Source organism: Grammomys surdaster, unplaced genomic scaffold, assembly GCF_004785775.1.
Source record: "Grammomys surdaster isolate TR1022 unplaced genomic scaffold, NIH_TR_1.0 834, whole genome shotgun sequence".
Classification (NCBI taxonomy): domain Eukaryota; kingdom Metazoa; phylum Chordata; class Mammalia; order Rodentia; family Muridae; genus Grammomys; species Grammomys surdaster.
The window spans coordinates 135013-157837 of record NW_021605253.1 but is presented as its reverse complement, the minus strand read 5'-3'; the positions used below and the strand labels follow the sequence as shown (position 1 = coordinate 157837).

The following is a 22825-nucleotide window of genomic DNA, read 5'->3' as shown; positions in this document are numbered from 1 at the left end:
CGGCATGTCCAAGCACACATAGCTGCCAGTTGGGGAACTGAAATGTATTTATAAGTATCTATGTTTTCATCATTAAATATGTTAAACTTTAAATATAAAAGGAAGACAGTCTTTCCACATAAACTTTAAATATAAGTTTAAATACAGTGTTGTGAGGTGGTCAGCTTTTAACCTCTTGCTTACTGTAAATATCCATACTTCATATCAGACAGACGCTGTGTGTGAGATGTGACTGGAGTCAAAGTGTCCCAAGCACAAAGCTTTAGTGATCACACAAGTGGTTGGTACATTCCTAAGTATTCTCAGCTGTGGGAAACACCTGTTTCTTCTATTAATAGGTAGCTCAGTTTGCAGGCTTGAGTTTGAGTAAACCCATCCTCAGCACTGAGAGGAAACCACATGGTAAACTGCAGGAAAAGAGTGAGAGCCAGGTGTGCTGCACACCTGTACACTCAGGAGGTGAAGGCAGGAAGGAGAAGCACACGTTTGAGGCCAGCCTGGACCACACAGTCTCAAAGCCAATGTCAAGCTAAACAGGAAATGGGGACTGGGCTACAAAGGAATCAAACCTACTGCTGATCAGTGTGGCAGGGATATAATTATCTGTGATCAATGTCAGCTGACACCTGATCTTACTCTTCCTGCATCCTCTCCATGAAGTCCAGACTGAAGCTTTACATTGAGGTCCTTTTGAGATGACCTTGCTGTAAGGACAAAGGAAGGCTCTGAAAGAAAGAACTGCTAGGCAGCATATCCTACTTCTGGTCCCCTGGCTCTATGATTTTGGCCAACTTGCCACTTAACCATTCCAACTCCAGTTCCTCATCTCCAGAGTGAAGCTAGAGCCACTCTGTGCTTAGAGACTTGGGTGAGACTTAAGGAAACTGAAGGAAGAAGCACTTGAAATTTGCTAAGCTAATGCTGAGTCACCCAAGAGCCTCATGTTCCTGCTTTTCTCTAGCTATCTCTAATCTGACACTGGCAGGATAAATAATGCTCCTCAGAGTCCCTTATAGTGGAGACCTATTTCTAGCCAATGAAATGTAGGCAAAGGCAGCTAGAAACCTCTTCTAGAAAAAAATCTTCTGGAGAAACAAACTGAGTTAGCTGAATTCTTTGACCACAGTCATCCTCCCCCTTCCTGTCATCAGCAGCAGCAGACATCCTGTGGTCACGCTGAAGATTCGGCAGCAAGGAGCCTGGCTCCCTGGGGACGCCAGGAAACTTTGTTCTGGTTGTACATACCTCTGTACCTGCCATAAAGATCAAAAATCTGACTACATGTTTTAGCATCTATTCCCATATATGCCAATAATTATTAACTACATAATTGAAATGCAGACGTGTAACAGTCTGACCTATATGCTGGAAACCAAACTTGGTTCTTTCAGAAGAGCAGCAAATGCTCCTGCCCTCTGAGCCACCTCTCTAGCCACTGCTTCTGGATCTTTAAAGCAATAACACTGCTGATGAGAAAACGATGACCTGAGACAAAGCACTGATAAATGTTTCTATTTCTACCATCCGATTTCTAGTGTATGTGTACTCACCATCTACTGATCTAGCAATAAGTTTGGCAAACGTAACCAACTTAAGGAGTTACACAGTATATGAAATTGAATTTTTTTTTAAAAAAGATATATTTTTGTTTCTTTTATAAAAGTTTTTGTTGTAGTTTTGTTTGTTTGTTTTTGTCATGCTGGGTTGCCTAGAACTGTATATGTAGACCAGGCTGGCCTCAAACTCACTATAAACATCTGTCTCTTCCTCCCAAGTGCTGGGATAAAAGGTGTAAATCACCACACTCAGCCCTATTGTTATGTATACAGGTGTTTTGCAAGGATTTATGTATGTGCAACATGTGCATGCCTAGTGTCTACTGAGGCAAGAACAGGGTATCAATCACTCGAGAAATTGAGTTACAAGAAGTTATAAACCCCAAAACCTCCACCAGAGAACTCCTAAACCTGATAAACAACTTCAGCAAAGTGGCTGGATATAAAATCAACTCAAACAAATGAGTAGCCTTCCTCTACTCGAAGGATAAGCAGGCTGAGAAAGAAATTAGGGAAATGACACCTTCACAATAGTCACAAATAATATAAAATACCTTGGTGTGAATCTAACCAAGCAAGTCAAAGATCTGTATGACAGAACTTCAAGTCTCTGAAGAAAGAAATTGAAGATCTCAGAAGATGGAAAGATCTCCCATGCTCATGGATTGGCAGGATTAATATAGTAAAAATGGCCATCTTGCCAAAAAGCAATCTACAGATTCAATGCAATTCCCATCAAAATTCCAACTCAATTTTTCATAAACATAGAAAGAGCAATTTAGAAATTCATTTGGAATAACAAAAAAACCCAGGATAACAAGAACTATTCTCAACAATAAAAGAACTTCTGGAGGAATCACCATCCCTGACCTCAAGCTGTACTATAGAGCAATGGTCAAAAAAACTGCATGGTATTGGTACAGAGACATGCAGGAAGATCAGTGGAACAGAATTGAAAACCCAGAAATGAACCCACACACCTATGGTCACTTGATCTTTGACAAGAAGCTAAAACCGTCAAGTGGAAAAAGGACAGCATTTTCAACAAATGGTACTGGTTCAACTGGAGGTCAGCATGTAGAAGAATGAAAATTGATCCATTCTTATCTCCTTGTACAAAGCTCAAGTCCAAGTGGATAAAGGACCTCCACATAAAACCAGATACACTGAAACTAATAGAAGAGAAGGTGGGGAAGAACCTAAAATACCTGGGCACAGGGGAAAAGTTCCTGAACAGAACACCAATGGCTTATGCTCTAAGATCAAGAATTGACAAATGGGACCTCATAAAATTGCAAAGCTTCTGTAAGGCAAAGGACACTGTCAATAGGACAAAACAGCAACCAACAGATTGGGAAAAGATCTTTACCAATCCTACATCTGATAGAGGGTTAATATCTAATATACACCAAGAACTCAAGAAATTAGACTCCAGACAACCTAATAATCCTATTAAAAATGGAGTACAGAGCTAAACAAAGAAGTCTCTTTTTTTCTTTTTTTTTTCTTTTTTTTTGTTCTATTTTTTTGTTTGTTTTGTTTTGTTTTTTTAAGACAGGATTTCTCTGTGTAGCCCTGGCTGTCCTGGAACTCTGTAGACCAGGCTAGCCTCAAACTCAGAAATCCGCCTGCCTCTGCCTCCCAAGTGCTAGGACTAAACGCATGCACCACCACTGCTTGGCAACAAAGATTTCTTAGCTGAGGAAATTAGAATGGCTAAGAAGCACCTAAAGAAATGTTCAATATTCTTAGTCATCAGGGAAATGCAAACCAACACAACCCTGAGATTCCACCTTACACCAGTCAGAATGCCTAAGATCAAAAAAATCAGGTGACAGCAGATGCTGGCAAGGATGTGGAAAAAGAGGTACATTCCTCCATTGTTGGTGGGACTGCAAGCTGGTACAACCACTCTGGAAATCAGTCTGGCAATTCCTCAGAAAATTGGACATAGCATTACCTGAGGACCCAGCTATACCACTCCTGAGCATATACCCAGAAGATGCTCCAAAATCTAACAAGGACATATGCTCCACTATGTTCATAGCAGCCTTATTTATAATAGCCAGAAGCTGGAAAGAACCCAGATGTCCTTCAACAAAGGAATAGATACAGAAAATGTAGTACATTTACATAATGGAGTATTACTCAGCTATTAAAAACAATGAATTTGTGAAATTCTTAGGCAAATTGATGGAACTGGAAAATATCATCCTGGATGAGGTAATCCAATCACAAAAGAACACACATGGTATACACTACTGAAAATTGGATATTAGCCCAAAAACTTGTAATACCCAAGATACAACTCACAGACCACATGAATCTCCTGAAGAAGGAAGATTAAAGTGTGGGTGCTTTGGTCCTTCTCAAAAGGAGCAACAAAATGCTCATGGGAGCAAATATGGAGACAAAGTATGGGACAGAAACTGAAGGATGGGCCATCTGGAGACTGTTCCATCTGGGTATCCATCCCATGTGCAGTCACCAAAGGTAGATGCTGATGTGAATACCAGGAAGTGCATGCTGACAGGAGCCTGATATAGCTAGCTCCTTAGAGGTCTGCAAGAATCTGACATATTCAGAGGCAGATGCTCACAGCTAACCTTTGATCTGATCAAGGGGTTCCCAATAGAGGAGTTAGAGAGAAGACTGAAGGAGCTGAAGGGGTTTGCGGCCCCATGGGAAGAGCAACAATATCAACCAACCTGGGCTCCCAGGGTCTAAACCACCATTCTAAGAGCACATAGGGATGGATTCATGGCTACAGCTGTATATGTAGGGGAGGATGGCCTTGTGGAGCATAGGTGGGAGAGGAGGTCCTTGGTCCCATGAAGGCTGGATGCCCCGGTGTGGGGAAATTCAAGGGCAGGGAGATGAGAGTGGGGGTGGGGGGACATACCCTCATAGAAGCAGGAGGAAAGGAAATAGGATAGAAGGTTCCTGGGTGGGGGTGGGGGTAATGGGAAAAGGGGATAACATCTGAAATGTAAATAAAATATCCAATTAAAAAAAAGAAAAGTTATAAACCACCATGTAGGAGCTGAGAATCAAACCTGGGTCTTCTGCAAGAACTGCAAATGCTCTTAACTGCTAAGTCATCTCTCCAGTCTTTATTTTTATTTTTTAAGTGTGTGTGCGTGTGCACGTGCGTGTGCGCGTGTGCAAGCATGTGTCTCTGAATTCTAGAAGAGGGAGCATGGAGTTACAAAGTCCTGTGAGCCACCAGATATAGTTGCTGGAAAGAGAACTCAGGTCCTCTGCAGGGACACTAGATGCTCTTACCTGATGACTCACCTCGCCTAGCTCTCAAACTGTCATTTAAAGAACCACAAAGGCAGTGAACGTAAACACCTCAGACAAGACCCAGTTTCCAAGACAGTGATGATCTCGGAACTGAGTTTCAGGGATTCCACTGCCACAATCTGTAGATTAACTATGTTGGAAACATCTAATAAGACTGTGTCAAAGACCACAGTCTGTTTCTGTTCTACACACAAGCAAAGCAGCTGACCCCACCTAATGTGCTTTATTTTCTTGCAATTAGGATATAATTTAACACTAAAGAATAGGTGACAAAATATATTGGGAAACAGTTAAGGCAACTCTGATCATTTTGAAAATCAAACTGAGTTGTGCCATTCTCCATAATAACTAAAGAATTAATATGCAAGTCGTATAAATGAAATGTTATTGCTTAAGTGTGATTTTAACATGGCAGGCTGGTGCCTAAGCAGGGAGAGAAGTGGAGGCAATCAAGAGACAGACTCAGAACATAGGTGGGAGAAGATGAGAGGGGACTGCAAGCATTCCTGCTACAGCATTAGCCAGTAGCTAGATGCAGGGGCATGAGTAGGTTTCGTTATTTTATTTATACATGACTAAAATATCAAAAGAACATGTACTTCATTATGCTGGAGTAAAACCAATACAAAGTAGCTAGAATGATAAAATATAAAACAATGCTTTAACACTTAAATTTATTTTCCTAATAAAGAAGCTAAAAAATCAGGGTCAGAGATGTATCTCAATGTTTGCCTGGCATGCCCTAGGTCTTAGGTTCTATCTATAATACCAATTTAAGGGGTAAAATGTACTTACCAGAACTATTTCACAAAATATATAAAACAAGTTTATTATCAAGAATATAATAATACTGTTTTTAAAAATTACATATCTTTTGATATTCCTCACAACATAAAGGAACATATCTGCTGGTTATGAAGCAGCTAGGAACTCACCAGAAGATAAACTATCATCATGGGCAGAGCATAAGCACACACAAGAAGCCACAGGACACTTAACCTGAGAAACAGCTTAACAAATGTACACTAAGAGCCCCGCAGTAGCAAATGTTTCCTACAGTGGCTCTAGATTACCCAGTACTTTACCTGTTTTTCATCAGCCTCAGCTCCCGCTTGCGAGTTGCTTCTTCTGCTAGTTGCTGGGGACTGTGCAGACTTCCTGGTGAGGCAGCCATCACCACACCTTGTGGCAAAGCGGTAGTAGGAGCTCGGATCTGGTAAGTTGGCATGTCACCTGTGGCAGCTGCAATGAAACAAAGCATTACAAGCTTATATCACCAATTCACTAATATTTTACATAAAATTAACCTAGAAATGGTGTACACTTTGTACATGTCAATAGAACTTGTTTTGTAGAGATAAAAATTATTGTTTTAGTATTATAGGGATCTTAAACATGAAGAACTTTATTTGACAAATTAGAACAAAGCTACAAATATTCTAGCCTGTTCCTGACATTTTAGAAAATGTCTTAGTTTGTTTTAGACCTCTTTTTATCACAGGCTAAAGCAATAAGGGTTTTTTACTACAGTTCAGTTAGCCTGTCTTAGCAGTGTGCTGGTAACTATAAGGAGTTGTTCTTCTAGGACAGAAACAAGTATCCCTGCTCTTCAGTCTGATGACTTCCACAGTGAAAACACTTGCACTGTAGCAAGTTCCACCAAGTTCAAAGACCTTATTCAGTGTCAAGCTAAGAAGAGACATGCTCACAAATGGTAATGACCTGAAGATTATTTGAAATTATAAGTATTTGAGGACTACTTCTGCTTTCAATGGAATCTATTTAAGTGTGTGGACATATACATACACTGATAATTGTTAATAACAGCTATTTTCACAACCATCTCACAAAAGTCCTGAAACTTAACAACTGGCTCTAGCAAGCCAGTAAAGGCAACACGGATACTCTAAGTAGGCATGACCATCCTCTGGAAGCTTCAGCTGGGACTTCCATTTGCCTACACCTAAAACAGATATAGAAAGACATCCAATACTGAAATTTAAAAAAAAAAAAGGCTAAGGCAAGGGAAGGAATCTAATTGGCTGTATATTCGTTAATGGTAACAGGAAGAAAGGGAAGAAAAAAGTGACATTCTTAAATCAACTTCTTAAGTCATCAATTTTATTTCATGACAGTTCCCAATGCTATACACAAGGACATCTCATTAGAAGTGAAAATTGTGGAGCTGGAGAGATGGTTCAGTGGTTAAGAGCACGAACTGCTCTTCCAGGGGTCCTGAGTTCAATTCCCAGCAACCACATAGTGACTCACAACCATCTGTAATGGGATCCAATACCCTCTTCTGGTGTGTCTGAAACAGCAATAGTGTACTCGTATACAATAAATAAATCTTTTTTTAAAAAAAGAAGTGCAAACTAACTATTTAAGGAGAAAACAACATATAAAACCTAACATGATAGAATCTCCTTAATCCATTGGTCATTGTGTAGTGAGAGGTAAGAACAGGAACTGAGGCCACAGTCCTCCCACTTTCCTTTACCCACATCCAGCTGTAAATCAGCAAATACTGAAACAATGTCCCAGCTGGTGGCTGTCCAGACTTTCTAAAGTCCACACAATAGCCAGTGACCAAGTTTGCACACCTCAGCCCTCGAATCTTGCTGGCAGCTTGAATACACATCTGCTTCCAACCCTTCTTTGAAACTGCTCACAAATGTGTAAAAACAATACTAAAAATGTGCAGAGAGTGAGAGGTTCTTCTGTTGCTACCATATCCTAAATATAGCTACTGCTTTTCTAAGAGGGAGAGGATCGCAGGAAAGGGAGGAAGCAATGGTTTCACCGTACTCCACGGTTGTACACAATCATTATTCTCTATAGTATGAGTGAGAACAGAATGTTTGAAAGCTGGTTTAAGGGCATTCTTTTCAATTTTTTTAAGAAAAGAAAAGAGACATGTCATAGATGACATGCATATTAAAAACAAAGCAAAGCAATAACAAAAGACCTTTTGTCTGTCTGCAGAAGCTAGAGAAGCCCTTGGAGAACCAGACTTGGTAACATGAGGGTCAAGGAAAATGCCAAATAGGGCATTCTTCAAACCTGTCAGGCAGAACCTTAGTCACTTTGTATCTGCAGGGGATGATATATAGGACATATCAGAGAACTGTGGCCTCATTGTGCCTCGGCTGTATATTGATTCTATTTGTTATAACACAAGTCCAGGATGCCAACTCACTACTTCAAGCAAGTAGGAATTAGTGTAGCTTAGGAGTCTAAAATAAATTTCTACCACAACCCAAAGACTCTATGATACACTTCTAATGGTGAATGGATAAATTCTATATATGCAAATATAATCTTAGTAAAGTACACTAAAACGATGGGAAAAAATCTTTTGAGGTAATCTAAATGTCAGATTTCTTTGAAACAAGTTATGAGAGCTTGTTTATGTTAGCATCAGTCTCTACCATTGTAAATTCAGTGGTGATTTCCAAGAACCATCCCACATTCTCTAGGGATATAATTTTATTCCTGTACTATTTATAAAGCCCAATCCCTAGCCCATCTAAGTACTAAAGGTATCAAGACTATTTTGTAAGGCTTTTTTTTTAGAGAAGATTTTGCCATGTAACTTAGATTGGCATTAAGCTTTCAATTGTCTTGCCTCAGCTTTCTAAGTGCTGGGGGTTACAAGAAGATGCTACCACACCTGACTTTAGAATTTCATATTTCTCTTTTGAGAATTTATAAGTCATGTATAGGGGCTTAAAAATCATGACTGAAGAAAATAATAATAAGAAAAATATATTTATACTGCTATAGTTTACCCCAAGTTTATTCTCAGGGAGGCAAGAATGTTCAGACAAGTCAAGAACAGTATCTTTTCACTTTATGCTCTGGAATCTAGCACAGGACTTTGTATGAAAGGTGCTTCATGGGCTGAGGTGCCCTCTACAAAGTCAATTTTAAACTCCCTAGGGGATTGCACAGGCATGCTGTCATCTGAGTGTTTAATACGCATTCTTCTGTGGACATGTTATTGTAACTGTCTTTAACACAGATAAAGTCCCATGAGATGGCACATGTTCATTCAATCTGGCATTTCTTGACAAAAGACATTGTTCTTCCTTAATACGCTTTAGATATAACTAACATGGCAGCTTAGAGGCAGGGATTCTGATAGTGTGTTTTCTAACCATTTAACTCCTGCATGAAAAACAAGTCCTGGGGCTGTCAATTCTGATCATGAACTTCATACCTCTCTTTTTTCAAGCTCTAACACGGTACAGCAGAAAAGGCATTGGATTTGGGGTCTGGGTTCTAGTCCAGCTCTGCCACTTACCAGCCATGTGACTTGGGGCAAGGTCAGTCTCCTCATCTGTAAAATGGGGATACATCATCTCATTTCAAACTCACAAGAAACCCTGTAATATATGTCAAAGTGTCTAGCACAGTGCCTGGCACACAGAAGACATTTAATACATTAGTTCCCTTCCAATCCCCTCCCTTGATGTCTGAAATACAGTGTTCCAAATAACATATACTTATACTATAAGTAGCTAAAAGGTTTATAACACCACCAATAATTTTTCCCATTAGAATTTCCCCTTCTAACAAGTCTGATAAGTCAAAGTGTATGATTCCTAGTTCTTAGGGAAAACAAGTCAGATACAGAAACAAAGAGATGAGTAACAAACATCCCAAATGCCTGTTTTGATAGCTTTTAAAAGGAAACTACTTGTGAATACCCCGAAAGGATTGTTATTTTATGTAATTATTTATTATCGGGTGCATATTGACTGAGTACAAGGGGCTTTGTTGGTTTGCTTTGGTGCTTTGGGACAGGACCTTGAACTCACAATCTTTCTACCCCAGCTTCCAGAGTACTGGGATCACAGACATAAGCCACCACACCTACACAACTCCCACCTTTATACCATTTCACTGATCATAAGAATAGTACACAGTAGGGGGGGACTCAGCAGTCATTCTTGTAACTGAGGAGAGTTGCTTTCCCAATGCTCCAAAAACCTGTTGGCATCTTCCTTATCCCTCCCCCAATTTTCTATCTCTCAAACAGCACACCAATGCTTCTAGCTCCACAGCAGGCTTCTCCACGCCTTGTGTCCCATTCTCTCACAAAGTTTCCCTTCCCACTGCCCCTTCTTCTCCATGTAAATGAAATCACATAAAGGTGACTAGCAAGCAGTGAGAATTTTCAACTGTATTTAAAGTCCTATACAGAATTAAGTCATTAAATGTTTCCTGTTTAAGGCCAGAAAAACAGCTCAAGGTATAAAAGTGCTTGTCATACAAACCTGAAAACCTAACTTTGATCCCTTGGAACACAGGAGGGAAGAGAATCAATGCCTCAAATCTGTCCTCTGACATCCACATGCATGTCATGGCATGAGCTGCACATGCACACACACACACACACACACACACACACATACACACGCATGCACACACCTGCACATATACATATTAATAATAAATAAATTTTAAATAAATATTTTCAGTTTTTATTTATTTATTGAGGTATAGTTAACAAATTAAAATTTTATATATATATGTATGTGTATAATCAAAGGTATACAAATGATACTTTGATGTAGTTATATATAATATGAAATAATTAATATTCGCAACCCAAGATACACATAAAAGGGCTTCTTAGATTGTTTTTTTAATGAAAGTCTTAAAAGTTAGGATATCTATGAAAAATACAGGAAATTATGAATGAAAGTTTAAGGTTCTATAGAAAGACAAATACCCTACTGCCTTATCAGAAGAGTAGTCTAGGAAAAAACTCCATTTTGATTACTTAAAAGTGTTGCTAGCTTCACTTTATACATTGTAAAAACTATGTCTTGCATGCTATTATGATCCATGCTACATTAGCATTTACTATCAGTGTCATGAGAGCAGCATAGTACACTATGAGCACAATCAGAGGTTTCTGATGATCTGAGCTGCTTCACTGCTTGCTAGCTTTGTAACTCAGAAGAGTCCCTGCCTACTCTGATCTGCATTCAGTCATACCACTGTCTGTGCAGTAGTGTGTTCCCTGTGTAATCGGTGAGCATGAATGGAAAGCTCCTCTCCTTGTCCAGTGTTTCATATGGCTTCCTCTAGGTGGGTCTCCAGGGCTTCAACCTCTATTTCCTTTCTTCTGTGTCTTCTTTACAATAATCTGAGTACTTTGCTAGCTCTTTTATTAATTTGTATTTATGCTTACTTGTAGTATTTTTATACATATTTACATAAATGCAAAAGTGTTGACCTAGTTACTTTATCAGACAATATGTTCAGATAGAAAACAAGATAAGAAAAAGTAAAATAACCAACACTGCATTAAGACACACTCGCCAGTGGAGACAGCATGACACTGTCCTCTGAGATTTGAGGCCTTATTTAACTCACAGCAGGTTATTCTTCTATCTACTTCCAATACAAGTATAATTTGCTTTAATATCAACTTAAAAAGTTAACCCCTAATCAAAACCATCCCTTTATGTTAAATTTTCCTAAGAGAAATCACAAAAGTGGAATGTATCTCTGTTCTCCTACATCAAATACTAGGATACTATTTTCCAAATCTAAAGTTTGTTTTAACTTTAATCCAGGTCTTAAAACAGTGAACTCAGCTCCAAATATAATCAATTACAAATAAAACCAAAAAAAAGACAATACAAATTTACATTTCACCAAGCAGAATTAACAATGTCATTCTTTTATTTGATTCCATGATCCTACTAGAGATGCCATAAAGATCTTTTCTAGGGCAGTATCAAGATAAGAAGCCTGATTTGAGTCTGGATCTCTGGCATACATTACAGACCATGGGTCATAAAATCAATTTCATGGGTCAAGCTAACATTTAAAGCAAAAAAAGAAAATTAGATAGAAAATAATTATGCTTTTGTGTTACTTTTGTGTTTGAAACTTGCTTTATATAAATTCGGAGTGAGACACACATGTCACTGTACCGTGATATAAAATGCTGGTGATCAAAGGTTTCTAAGCCCTTGGTCTAAACCAATTTCCTCAATTTAACAATCCAAACTATCCCAGAGCCAAGAATACAAAGACTGCTAAGAGCCTCTCTGCCACACTGCCAAAAATGTTTTTCAACCAGGTGCAGTTTTGTTCATTAATAAAAAGAATATAAATGTCATTTATTGTTTTCAATATGACACTTTTTCAAATGTCACCAAGAAAAGTGACAGATTCAGAAAAATTTCTAAACTACAGTTGAGTCTTATGAGAAATGTTCTATATTGTTCAAAATTTATAAGTTTTAGTATTTTTGAAATTGAAATTTGAAACTGTGGCTTAGTAATGGTAAACAAACTATAAGAAGAAAGTGCTTCAAAGATGACATGCTCATTCTATCAACATAAGTGTATATGAATATATAATTCACAAGCAATGGCTAAAATTTTAATAAAAATGCATACCTTAATTATTCACCTTTAAATATACTTGGTACTTTAATTACTCTATTTTATTGTATTACTATATTCTCTCCTGCTCTAACAGTCAAGTAGTAAATAGAAATTTAAAGTTTGCTTAGACAAAACAAACCAACAATTTTTGTAAAATAAATGCATGCACCAAAAACAGTCATTGATTTTAGGATCACACTACAACAGTGTCTGGTTTGGGGCTCCTCAGTTGCTCCAGAGCTGCCGCAATCTACAGTACGTCTATAGACGTCACAAAAAGCGCCATCTGACAAAACAACAGCTACTTAAAGACCATCCCAGAAACAATGCAATGGCAGCTAAACTGTGGGGAAGCCATGTAATCCTCTTCATTCTCAATTCAACTGCAAATTAAAAAATGGGTTACAAATAAATCCAACTGAATACAATGTCGCAAACCACACAAAGGTCACTTGTAACTCAGTATTTCAAAATCACTTATCTATAACTAAGAAAAGCAAAACCTAATGAACTTATTACAAAACTTAACTAGAAAAGGCTGAGGAAACAATGAAAGACAAGCACGTCCCTGCCAAAGCACTAGAGGGCACTCTGCCTATGGATCTAGCTAACAAGCACCAAAACCTCGGCCTAAATATAGCCCACTTGTCACTAAGCAGGTGCTGGGAGGTCTTTACCACTAAGCTTGCCAAACAGCCCTGAGCTATGCTCATGAAAACATTACATGTGCCCTGATGTGTCCCTACCTTCAGGTAGATACTTAACTTACCACAAGAGAAATACTAAAGTCAGACTTGCTATTCGGTCTGAAGACGTTCCCGCAGCCAGAAACGGTGGTGAACTAGTTAACAAACTTGCAATCTGTCGGCCAAGCTTGACAAAGCAGAAAGGAACTGACTAAATCACAACATGACTCGGAGCTGACGTCAATGTGCAGCTCACTTGGAGTTTAACTTTTCCACTTCCCCGCTGAAACACGATTCCAGGAAATGTAATGACGTCAGCCCTTTGAACTCAATTAGCTGAAGAGCGGACCATTTTTTTACAGACAGGAGGAAAGAACTAGCAGGCTGAAAAACATCCATTCTTAGCACGCTGTTTTCCCTATTCGGTGCGGAGCTAGCTACTACCTAGTAGCTCAAGTGTTTACAACATGGACATCAGATATTTTAACTGGTAGCTGGATTGAATTTCCAACAGGTTGCAGATTAATTATTAGCCTATTTTAGTAAGGCAGAACGACTAGGGTAAAATACGAATGGAGGAAGGGGAAGAGAAAAGTAAGGCGAGCGGGCAGATAACTGCCTTTGTCAACAGAGCATTAAAGCCTCAGAGCAAAGATACAATAACACTATAAACAAGCAATCGCACTCTGATGACTTAACAAAGCAGGCTGAATGTGCGGAGGTGCAAGAAAACAAACTTCCTATGCATAAGCAACTTTAAAAATCACACTTTCTAAAACACTCAGAAGTTCCTAGATATTTCTAAACCCTATATTAAAACAAAACAAAATTAATGTAAATGCCCCTTTAAGTCCTTACCAGTTTCATCTCCAGTTACAGCCATGTTGGGCTTTTGCATACAGAGTGGTCTTGTCGGCCCTACCACAGTCCAAAATAAAGTGTTCCAAACTAGCAAGCATGTGTAAGATAAGTAGGAGCACTGACATCACAGTGACGTCACCAGCCTATCACTGCCATCAATTTGCTTTGTCACATAACAGCTCACTGAAAGCAAAGCCCTGTAAAAACTCTTCCTGTAATAAACCATCTGAATGTTCTTGTTTCTCACTTTTAACATAAAACTCTTTTCAGATGGGCTCTGGCAAAAAATAAAAATGAAAAGTTACAGGGCTGTAGCTCACAGAGCTGTGAAGACACGGGAAGAGACAATCCCCATCTGTTTCTCAGAACCCAAAGAAGGAAGCATTTGGAGATCCACATTTCAGAGAATGAACGAAAAAATCCTGACAGCCAGTACAAAAAAAAACGCATTTCATAGGCACTTCTAAACTTACTGAGCTAGAAATATCCGGGTGCCTTCATTCAGTTACTTTTATTTGCTAAACCATTTGCTATCACACCATAAAATCTAGTTATTCCCAGAGTGACTTGGAATTTGTTTCCTTTACCTGAATGAGGAAATGCTGATAGTCTAGAAACTCACTATGCCAAAGCAGCAAGTGGTAGACAGTGTCTTCCTTAACTGCCAGAGTAATGTAAACTTGCTGATATTTGATCCTTTTGAACCATATAAATAGAAATTTGCAATTCAATGTAATACCTTGAAATTTAGTAATTTTAAAATTCATAACTAAAATTGCTATTCATATTTTTAATGTCAGCTTTTATTTGGATAACTTGATGAGATTTCTGCACATGAAAAGCTGGATAATTATTGAAATTTTAACAATACCAAGGTCATACAGGAAGTTGACTTATGTTCTAAGGGATATCAGGCTCCACAGCATGGAATATTTTTTCACCTTTACTGAAGAAAAAGAAAGAAAGAAGGAAAGAAAGAAAGAAAGAAAGAAAGAAAGAAAGAAAGAAAGAAAGAAAGAAAGAAGGAAGGAAACCCTGACATGCTGCCTCATGAGATCTTCTCTCCCCCATCTCCCAGTGGGCTGTAAAAATCCACTGTCTTGTATGATTAAAACCCAACTTGGCTGGGCAATGGTGGCGCACACCTTTAATCCCAGCACTTGGGAGGCAGAGGCAGGCGGATTTCTGAGTTCGAGGCCAGCCTGGTCTACAGAGTGAGTTCCAGGACAGCCAGGGCTATACAGAGAAACCCTGTCTCGAAAAAACAAAAAACAAACAAACAAACAAACAAAAAACCCTCAACCTGACTTTATATTAATGATCTATCTGTATGTCATAAATAGTCAATGATTTTTCTTTGGAGACAGGGTCTCACTATGTATATCTGGCTGGCCTGGAACTCAGAGGTCCATCTGCCCTGCTCCTGTGTGCTGGGATTAAGGGTATGCACCACCACACCTTAAACAATGATTTCTTTTCAATGCCGATTTCTACATTGTTCGAGTAAGCATGCTGCAGTAAAGGCAAGAACTTTATGTTGTAGCATAGGTGAGGTGACCAGAGATCATTCATGTTTCTACTGGTTTTGCAGAGTCCTTGAAATGAAACTGGAATTGCAACTGAAGATTAAAGATGAGGACTTGTGGATAGTCTCAACAAGGCTCTACCAGGGGCTCTTTGCCATCCAGGTACACCTAAGGCTCTAAGGTTCAGAATAATATTAATAATCCTAATTTCAAATTTCAGAATCTAGGTTTTTTATCTCAATATTTATTTAAACTTACACATTGACAGCTAATAAATACTGTATAAAAGAGGGAAAGGGGCCCATGAGATGGCTCAGTAGATAAAGGCATGTGTTACCAACCCTGACAACCTGAGTTGGATCACCAGGACCTACTTGTTGGAAGGAGAGAACTAATTCCTGCAAGTTGTCCTCTAACATGGGTATGATTACCCATGCCCACACATAAAAAGCAAATGTAATTTTTAAAGTGGAGGTGACTACTGCTATTAGGAAGGCTTTAATACAGCCCTACCTACACTAAACTATTGATCTGAGCTTTTATTTTCAGATATAGGGGGGAGCCTTTTTTCTTATTTGACCAGAGCCTCCCTCTGTAGCCTTCAGACTGATAATTCCAAGTGCTGGGATTATAGACATGTAATTTGGAAAATGTTTACATTTATCACATGACAGATCTTGGTAGATACTAAAGGCTGTGATGCAAATAGAACTTAGCATTGAAGTGGGACACAGAGTGACAGTGCTCCATTACCTAAGAAAATGGACTGGGAACTGTGGGGTTGCCTAGGCCAGATTTGGAAGGCCAGACAGAGAAGTCTTTCTGGAGGAGGTGTTATCTAAGATGAAACCTGAATAATGTATAGAAGCTGAGGAAAGAGTGCCTGTCAGGACAAGGAGTAGATATGAAGGCTGTGGAGGAAAAAAAGGACTGTCAGAGGAAATGAAAGAAATGGGATTACATGTCAGGCGGAATGAGGGAAGGCTGAGAAAGAACAAGCTCTACATAGGAGGAAGAGGTAGGCAACACAAAGGATGTCTCTTTGCCTAGCACATGCCTAGCATTCGCTGGCATCCTCAGTGTAGTCTGACACTATGCTACTATGCTACTATGCTACAGAGCAAGTGAGTATACAACTCCTCATTCCTAGGTTGAGATCCTAACCCCAGTGCAACAGGATTGGAAGTAGTTACATTTTGAGAGTAGAGTTCTTCTGTGTAATGAGTTTGTTCTAATGAAAATACCCCTTCCCTTCTTCTAGTGAGAAGATGAGGCCTCTAAGACTCACAAGTAAACAAGTGTCCCAGACGCTCCAGAAACTAAGATTTATGAGCCCCTGCCCATGGTTACTCCACAAGTAATAATGGGTGCTGGGCAGAAGAGACTCTCCCCACCCTAGAGCTGCCTGCCTGCAGGATGGACAGGCAGCACCAAGCCATCAGGATGGACAGGCAGCACCAGGCCATCAGCTATGCTGCGACGATCTTTTCTGTGATGCAGCTGCACTTGAATCCCCATGTTCCTAAAAGTGACCATCCACATGTACTCCTCTAAGCAACCAATCAACGCACAGGTTCACAGCACCAGACTTGGAAACAATCATTCCCACTGCCACCCCAGCTTGGGTTGACAGACATTTGTTCACGTTTCTCAGGAAAAGTTATATAACAAGATTTCATTAATTGGGTTTAATGTCCTTAACACACAGGCCCTAGAGAGCCCCTTGTCTTTTCCACCATGTATAGAAGACAGATAATGGCTTATGTGAATCAGCAGGCACTCCAGAGACCCTGAGATTCATAGACTTCCCAGTATATATGTGAATTATGAAAGCAATCCAGTCTATAGGATTATATCTCAATTTGAACAGATTTAGGGAATGTAAGTGGAATATTGGGGCATCCACTCTAACCTGCAGACACAAGAGTGTACTAAAGAAGCAGAGATATTGGAGATAACATCTTTATAAAAAGTATTAAGAGGCCCAGAATCACTAGAAGGTGATGACAAGAATTTAAGTGAACTCTGACATAGTGTTCTCTCAAAACTGAGCCAGGAACTATTAAAAAGTTGCTACAGCTCTCAGCTCCAAGAAGGCTGATGGTTGTGGTCATCCAGACCACAGGGACAGCTGCCTTGATAGGCTGATGACAGGAGGAGGAGAAATGAAAACCTTTTAACTTAACCATGGGGAAGTGTCTATACAGGGGATTTGGACAGAAAGGGGTAGAAAGTGTGAAGGGTAACTATGAGTTTCCAACAGAAAATAGAAAAAGCAAAAGGGAGGCTGGAAAGGTGCTTAGACAGTAAAGTGCTTGACATACAAGCTTGAGGATCCAAGCTTGGTCCCCAGCTATGTAAAAAGTCAAGCCTAGCATATACCTACAAATCCCAGCAGTTGAAAGAAAGAAACCCACCCAGATACAGACATGTACCTGATATACATGTATACCCCACACACAAAGTGAATATAGGTTTGAAAATTATAGAAGAAAATGATTTTTAACCCCCAAGGCATAAAACTTAGGTATATAGTAATAACATAAAACATGAAAACGTCTAAAAACTTTTTTTATAGTACCAATTTTGCAGTGTCAATTTCTCCATGTAAAACAGGTGATATGAGAAGAAAAGACTCTTCTTTATTCATTTAGAAAAACAAGGTTTGAGCATAGGAAAAATTTAAAAATGGTTTTAATTTTAATCTAAGATAAACATTAGCATGTAAATAGTATTTTCTCCCCATAAAATATCACCACTTTTTTGTCTTTGTTTTACTGTTTGTTTGTGTGGTCACTATAGAACCCTTGCTGACTGGGAACTCTTAGTCTAGGCTCGCTTAAAACTCAGAGCAACCCTTAGCCTCCCAAGTACTGAAATTACTGTCATGCACTAATATAACCAACTTCAGTCTTTCTTCTTATTTTAAGGTTAGATTTACTTGTTTAGTTTGTTGTTTATATATGTTTCTGTGCTGTGTTAAGTATATGTGCATATGTGTATGTATGGCCAGTTCTCCTCCTCTCTGATGATTTCTTTGAGGTAGGATCTCTTTCTTAACCTAGGGTTCCAGTTTTCTCAGCTAGGTTGGAAGTCAGAAATCCTTCTATCTCCACCCTCTGGAGTTGTGGTTACAGGCATATGCATTGCATCTAACTTGCTGAGATCTAAACTCTAGTGCTCATGACTGTACAGCAAGCACTCTGAACCACGGAGCCATCTCTCCAGAACTTTTCAGACTCGGTATTCTCTTATTATACCCCACATTCATCCCCCAAGTACATAAGAATAGAAGGATTCATCAACCAGGCATGCCACTGCACGTGACTGTAAGCTCAGCATTCAAGAAGCTGAGACAGGGGAATTTCTTCATTCTAAGTCAGCTGGGGCATATTTCCAAGAAATTCAGAAGAACAGATATTACTTTCCTTAAAGTGAGTGTGATACATTCTAGACAAATAGATCCAAAAGATTAGAATTAAAACATGATTTTAAGTTGTATTAAATACATGTTTTATACTTATCATAAACACAGCTGAATGAAATTAAAATAATCTATGACCCAGTTTGAACTGAACTTATATGTAATCCTAAAAGCTTATGGCTACATCTTGTTTTATTTCACTATAGACTCCTTTCATAAGAGCTATAAAGAATCTACAAGTGCATGCTGATAAGAGCCTGATATGGATGTCTCCTCAGAGGTCTTCAAGAGTCTGACATATTCAGAGGCAGATGCTCACAACTAGCCATTGAAGTGATCATGGGGTTCTCAATGGAGGAGTTAGAGTGAAGACTGAAGGAGCTGAAAGGATTTGTGGCCCCATGAGGAGAGCAACAATACCAACCAACCACAGCTCCCAGGGTCTAAACCACCAGCCTGGGAGCACTTATGGAGGGATCCAGGGCCTTAGCTGAATATATAAGAGTGGAGGGCCCTGCTGGGCACAGGTGGAAGATGAGATCCTTGACCTCATGAAGGCTGGACGCCCCAGGGGGTGGGAGTTTTGAGGGTGGGGAGGTGGGAGTGGGGGGGTAGATAGAGGTTACATCCACAAAGAAGAAGGAGGAGGTGTGAGGGGATTGGGGGTTCCTGGGTGGGTGGGGGATGGGGTAAGGGGACAACATATGAAATGTAAATAAAACATCCAATAAAAAAATTAAAAAAAAATATGAAAAGATAAAAAAAAAAAAAAAAAAAGAATCTACTAGTCAGGCTGGAGAGATGGCTCAGTGGTTAAGAGCACTGACTGCTCTTTCAGAGGTCCTGAACCACGTTATGACTCAATAATCATCTGAAATAGGACCTGACACCCTCTTTTGGTATGTCAGAAGACAGCTACAGTGTACTCATATACATAAAAAAGTAAATCTTTTTTTTAAAGAGTCTTCATACTAAAAAGGGTCTAAAAGATATACAGATCAGCACTTGTTTGGAATGAGTTGTGTGAAAGTTAGACTTGGAAAATAAGCTAGGAAAAAAGAACAAATTCAAGATATCACTGACTATATACTTAAATACCCCCATAAAAAGTAATAGAAATATGCTGGAGGCCAGTGAGATGGCTCAGTCAGTAAAGGATTTTTGCTACACACGCCTGATAAGCTGGGTCTGATCTCCAGAACCCACATAAAATGTGAGCCAAGACTCCACAAAGTTGTCCTCTGACTTCACACCATGGCATGAACACTGTGCACCCTCACATATGAACACACACATACACACACACACAGCAAAATATAAACAAATTTTTAAAATACACTAGGTACAGCATGTGACATTAGCCTCTCTAAAATTACCCTTTCTTCAGAGTCAGTAAAAATCATACTTTAACTTCTCTGAAGTATAAACATTTCTTTGAATGTTTTTTAAGTGATTCCCTACCCCTCCTAAAACTCTACCCCAGTATATTTCACAATACTATAGACAGACACTAAAATGTGTGACACAGGTATTCTAGATGCATTAGATTAATAAAATATACCTTGAACAACAACCTGGCTGCCTGGGACAAAGAACTGCTGTGTGCCATCAGCTGATTGTGCTGCGTACTGTACAATTGTAGCACCCGGCGGAGGAGCTCCTGAATTTGTCATTGTTAATGCCTGGAGTCCCTGAACACCATCAGATCCTGGGTTAGAAATCTGGATTGTTCCACCTTGGGCTATAGCAACTTAATAGAAAAAGAGAGGAAATATTAGATAATTCTGAGTTATTTTAATCCCATATTGGGAGAATATAGTATCTTCTATTTATTGCCATTGCTTCCACTGTTACTTTCTAAGTAGGACCAATAAGAAAACCATTAGGTTCTTTATAGTGAGGTGAACTTTGTAAAAGATTACCAACATAAATGTATTTTATTTTGGTTTTGCTGTTCAGTGTATTTTGTACTCAGAATTTTAATTCCTAGAGTCCACAGAGTTTTCCTTCTAGGCATCCATTCCAAACCCATTATTTTATTATTTTATGTGTATGGATGTTTTGGCTACATGTATGTCTGTGCACTACATGCATCTTTGTAGTTGTGAAGGCCAAAAGGGGGCACTGGATCTCCTAGAACTGGAGTTCCATGGTTGTGAGACACCATGCAGATGCTGGGAATCAACTGGGGCCCCTGAAAGAGCAGCCATGTTTTTGACTGCTGAGCCATCTCTCTAGGCTCCTCCACTAAATTACTTAAGAGAAAAAGTGAAGAGAAAGAAAGTCCAGCTTTGAAGTATTACCTATTCTTTCAAATATTTTTTCTTATAAGCAACATTCTTCTGAGAATTGGGAAATAGTCGGTAAAATTTCCAGTCGACACTGCAATTACATTAGGCTTGTGCTTTAAGTCACCTAACTACATTTCTAATTTATTATGGAAGGCAGCTGAAGGTATAAAGTGCATGCTCAGATCATGCACTAGGCTCAGGGTTCAATCGTAAGCATTCACAGAAAGGAGGGAAGGAGGGAAGGAGGGAAGAGAAGAGAAGGGAAGGGAAGAGAGAAGGAAGAAGGAAGGCAGGAAGGAGGAAGGAGGAAGATCAAAAGGAGAGAAGGAGGGAGGGAGGGAATGAGGGAGGGAGGGAGGGAATGAGGGAGGGAGGGAGGGAATGAGAAAGGGAGGGAGGGAGTCAGAAGGAATTTGCAACTCTGAGTTAAATGAAATTCCAATTACAGAAATTGAATTTTCTCTTTTCTGTTTGAGATAAGGTCTCATATATCTCAAATCTTTATAATGAACTCACTTGCTAGACAAAGATGACCTACTTTTGCCCACTTGGTGCTGAGATCAGACCTGCACCATTATGCCCAGTTTCATAAAGCAATAGGGATTGAACCCAGGGTTTCATGCTTTGGGGGCACATACTCTAACGAGGACTACATCCCAACCTTCAGAACTTAATTTTCAACAACAATACAATATCACGCTTTTGTAGCAGTTTTTAGAATACTGAGATAAATACCAAATTACTTCGGTTTTTCCTTTTTTTTTTTTTTTTTGCTTACTTTCTTCACTTTTTAATATTTTCAAAGTAATCTTTCTCTAAATTTCCAACTAAAGCTTTTTTGTTTTCATAATATAAACATCACAATATTGAGTCCGTCATCTTATTTTCTGTCATTTATTTAACATAGATAATACTTAAATATAATATTTAAAATATAAAATATATTTGAAAATACAAGTATATTTTTCAAAATATAATTAAAATTGAAAATACACACATCCACAGGCATATACTCCACCTATCCCACAGCACAGTTGGCTCTAGCACATGCCACCATGCAGGGCATGGGAAAACATTTCTACTGACCAATCCCTTACATTAGCCCTTCATACTTTATACTAGCAGGGCATTATGAAATGACAGAGGACCTTCCCATTCAAAATGGTAACTACTGTTGGAGAATAAAACCTAATGTTTCAGAGATTCTGGAAATGTGTTATCTGTAGAAATACATTCAAGCAGGAAACTTCTAAAAAGCCAAAATATCCAAGGATAGAATAATTTGCTTATAATAAACATCAATCAAGAGGAAAGGTAGGAAAATAAGATACGTCTGAATGAATTTAAATACAATATTTTATTTTAGCCTAAAAAAAACAACAAACAAAACTTATCAGCCAGGCATGGTGGCATGTGCCTGTAATCCTAACAGTCTGGAGGCATCATAGGACAGCTGTGAATTCTAGGCTAGTCTAGGCTATAGTGAGACCTTGTCCTAAAATAACAAAACCATTACAGAAAGTTTCCAAATATATAACAGTGAAAATAAATGTATTCATTGTTTCATGTTTTTGATGTGGGGTCTCATGCAGTCTAGGTTGTCCTAGAACTAGAAGATGACCTTGAACTCTTGAGTCTATTGCCTCTACCTTCTACATGCTGGGATCATAGGCACACACTGCCATATTCAGCAGGGACCACAGGCACACACTGCCATACTCAGCAGGGACCACAGGCACACACTACCATACTCAGCTGGG

The 22825-nt window shown here is 39.0% G+C and overlaps 1 protein-coding gene across 15 annotated transcripts in view; it reads right to left on the bottom strand.

The window, feature by feature from the left end:
* Nucleotides 1-22825, bottom strand: part of Crem (cAMP responsive element modulator) — a 72972-nt gene that overhangs the window by 3298 nt on the left and 46849 nt on the right. For 5 of the 15 annotated variants that reach the window (XM_028782668.1, XM_028782655.1, XM_028782657.1 and 2 more), the window contains 3 exons: nucleotides 20336-20524; nucleotides 9169-9204; nucleotides 5948-6104 (listed from right to left, as the gene is read on the bottom strand). In XM_028782668.1, coding sequence (XP_028638501.1) covers nucleotides 5948-6104; nucleotides 9169-9204; nucleotides 20336-20524 — 382 coding nt within the window. Of the gene's footprint in view, nucleotides 1-5947; nucleotides 6105-9168; nucleotides 9205-13046; nucleotides 13393-13821; nucleotides 13986-20335; nucleotides 20525-22825 lie in introns of those variants that run through there. The other 10 variants (XM_028782659.1, XM_028782660.1, XM_028782665.1 and 7 more) reach the window with 8 other exon arrangements.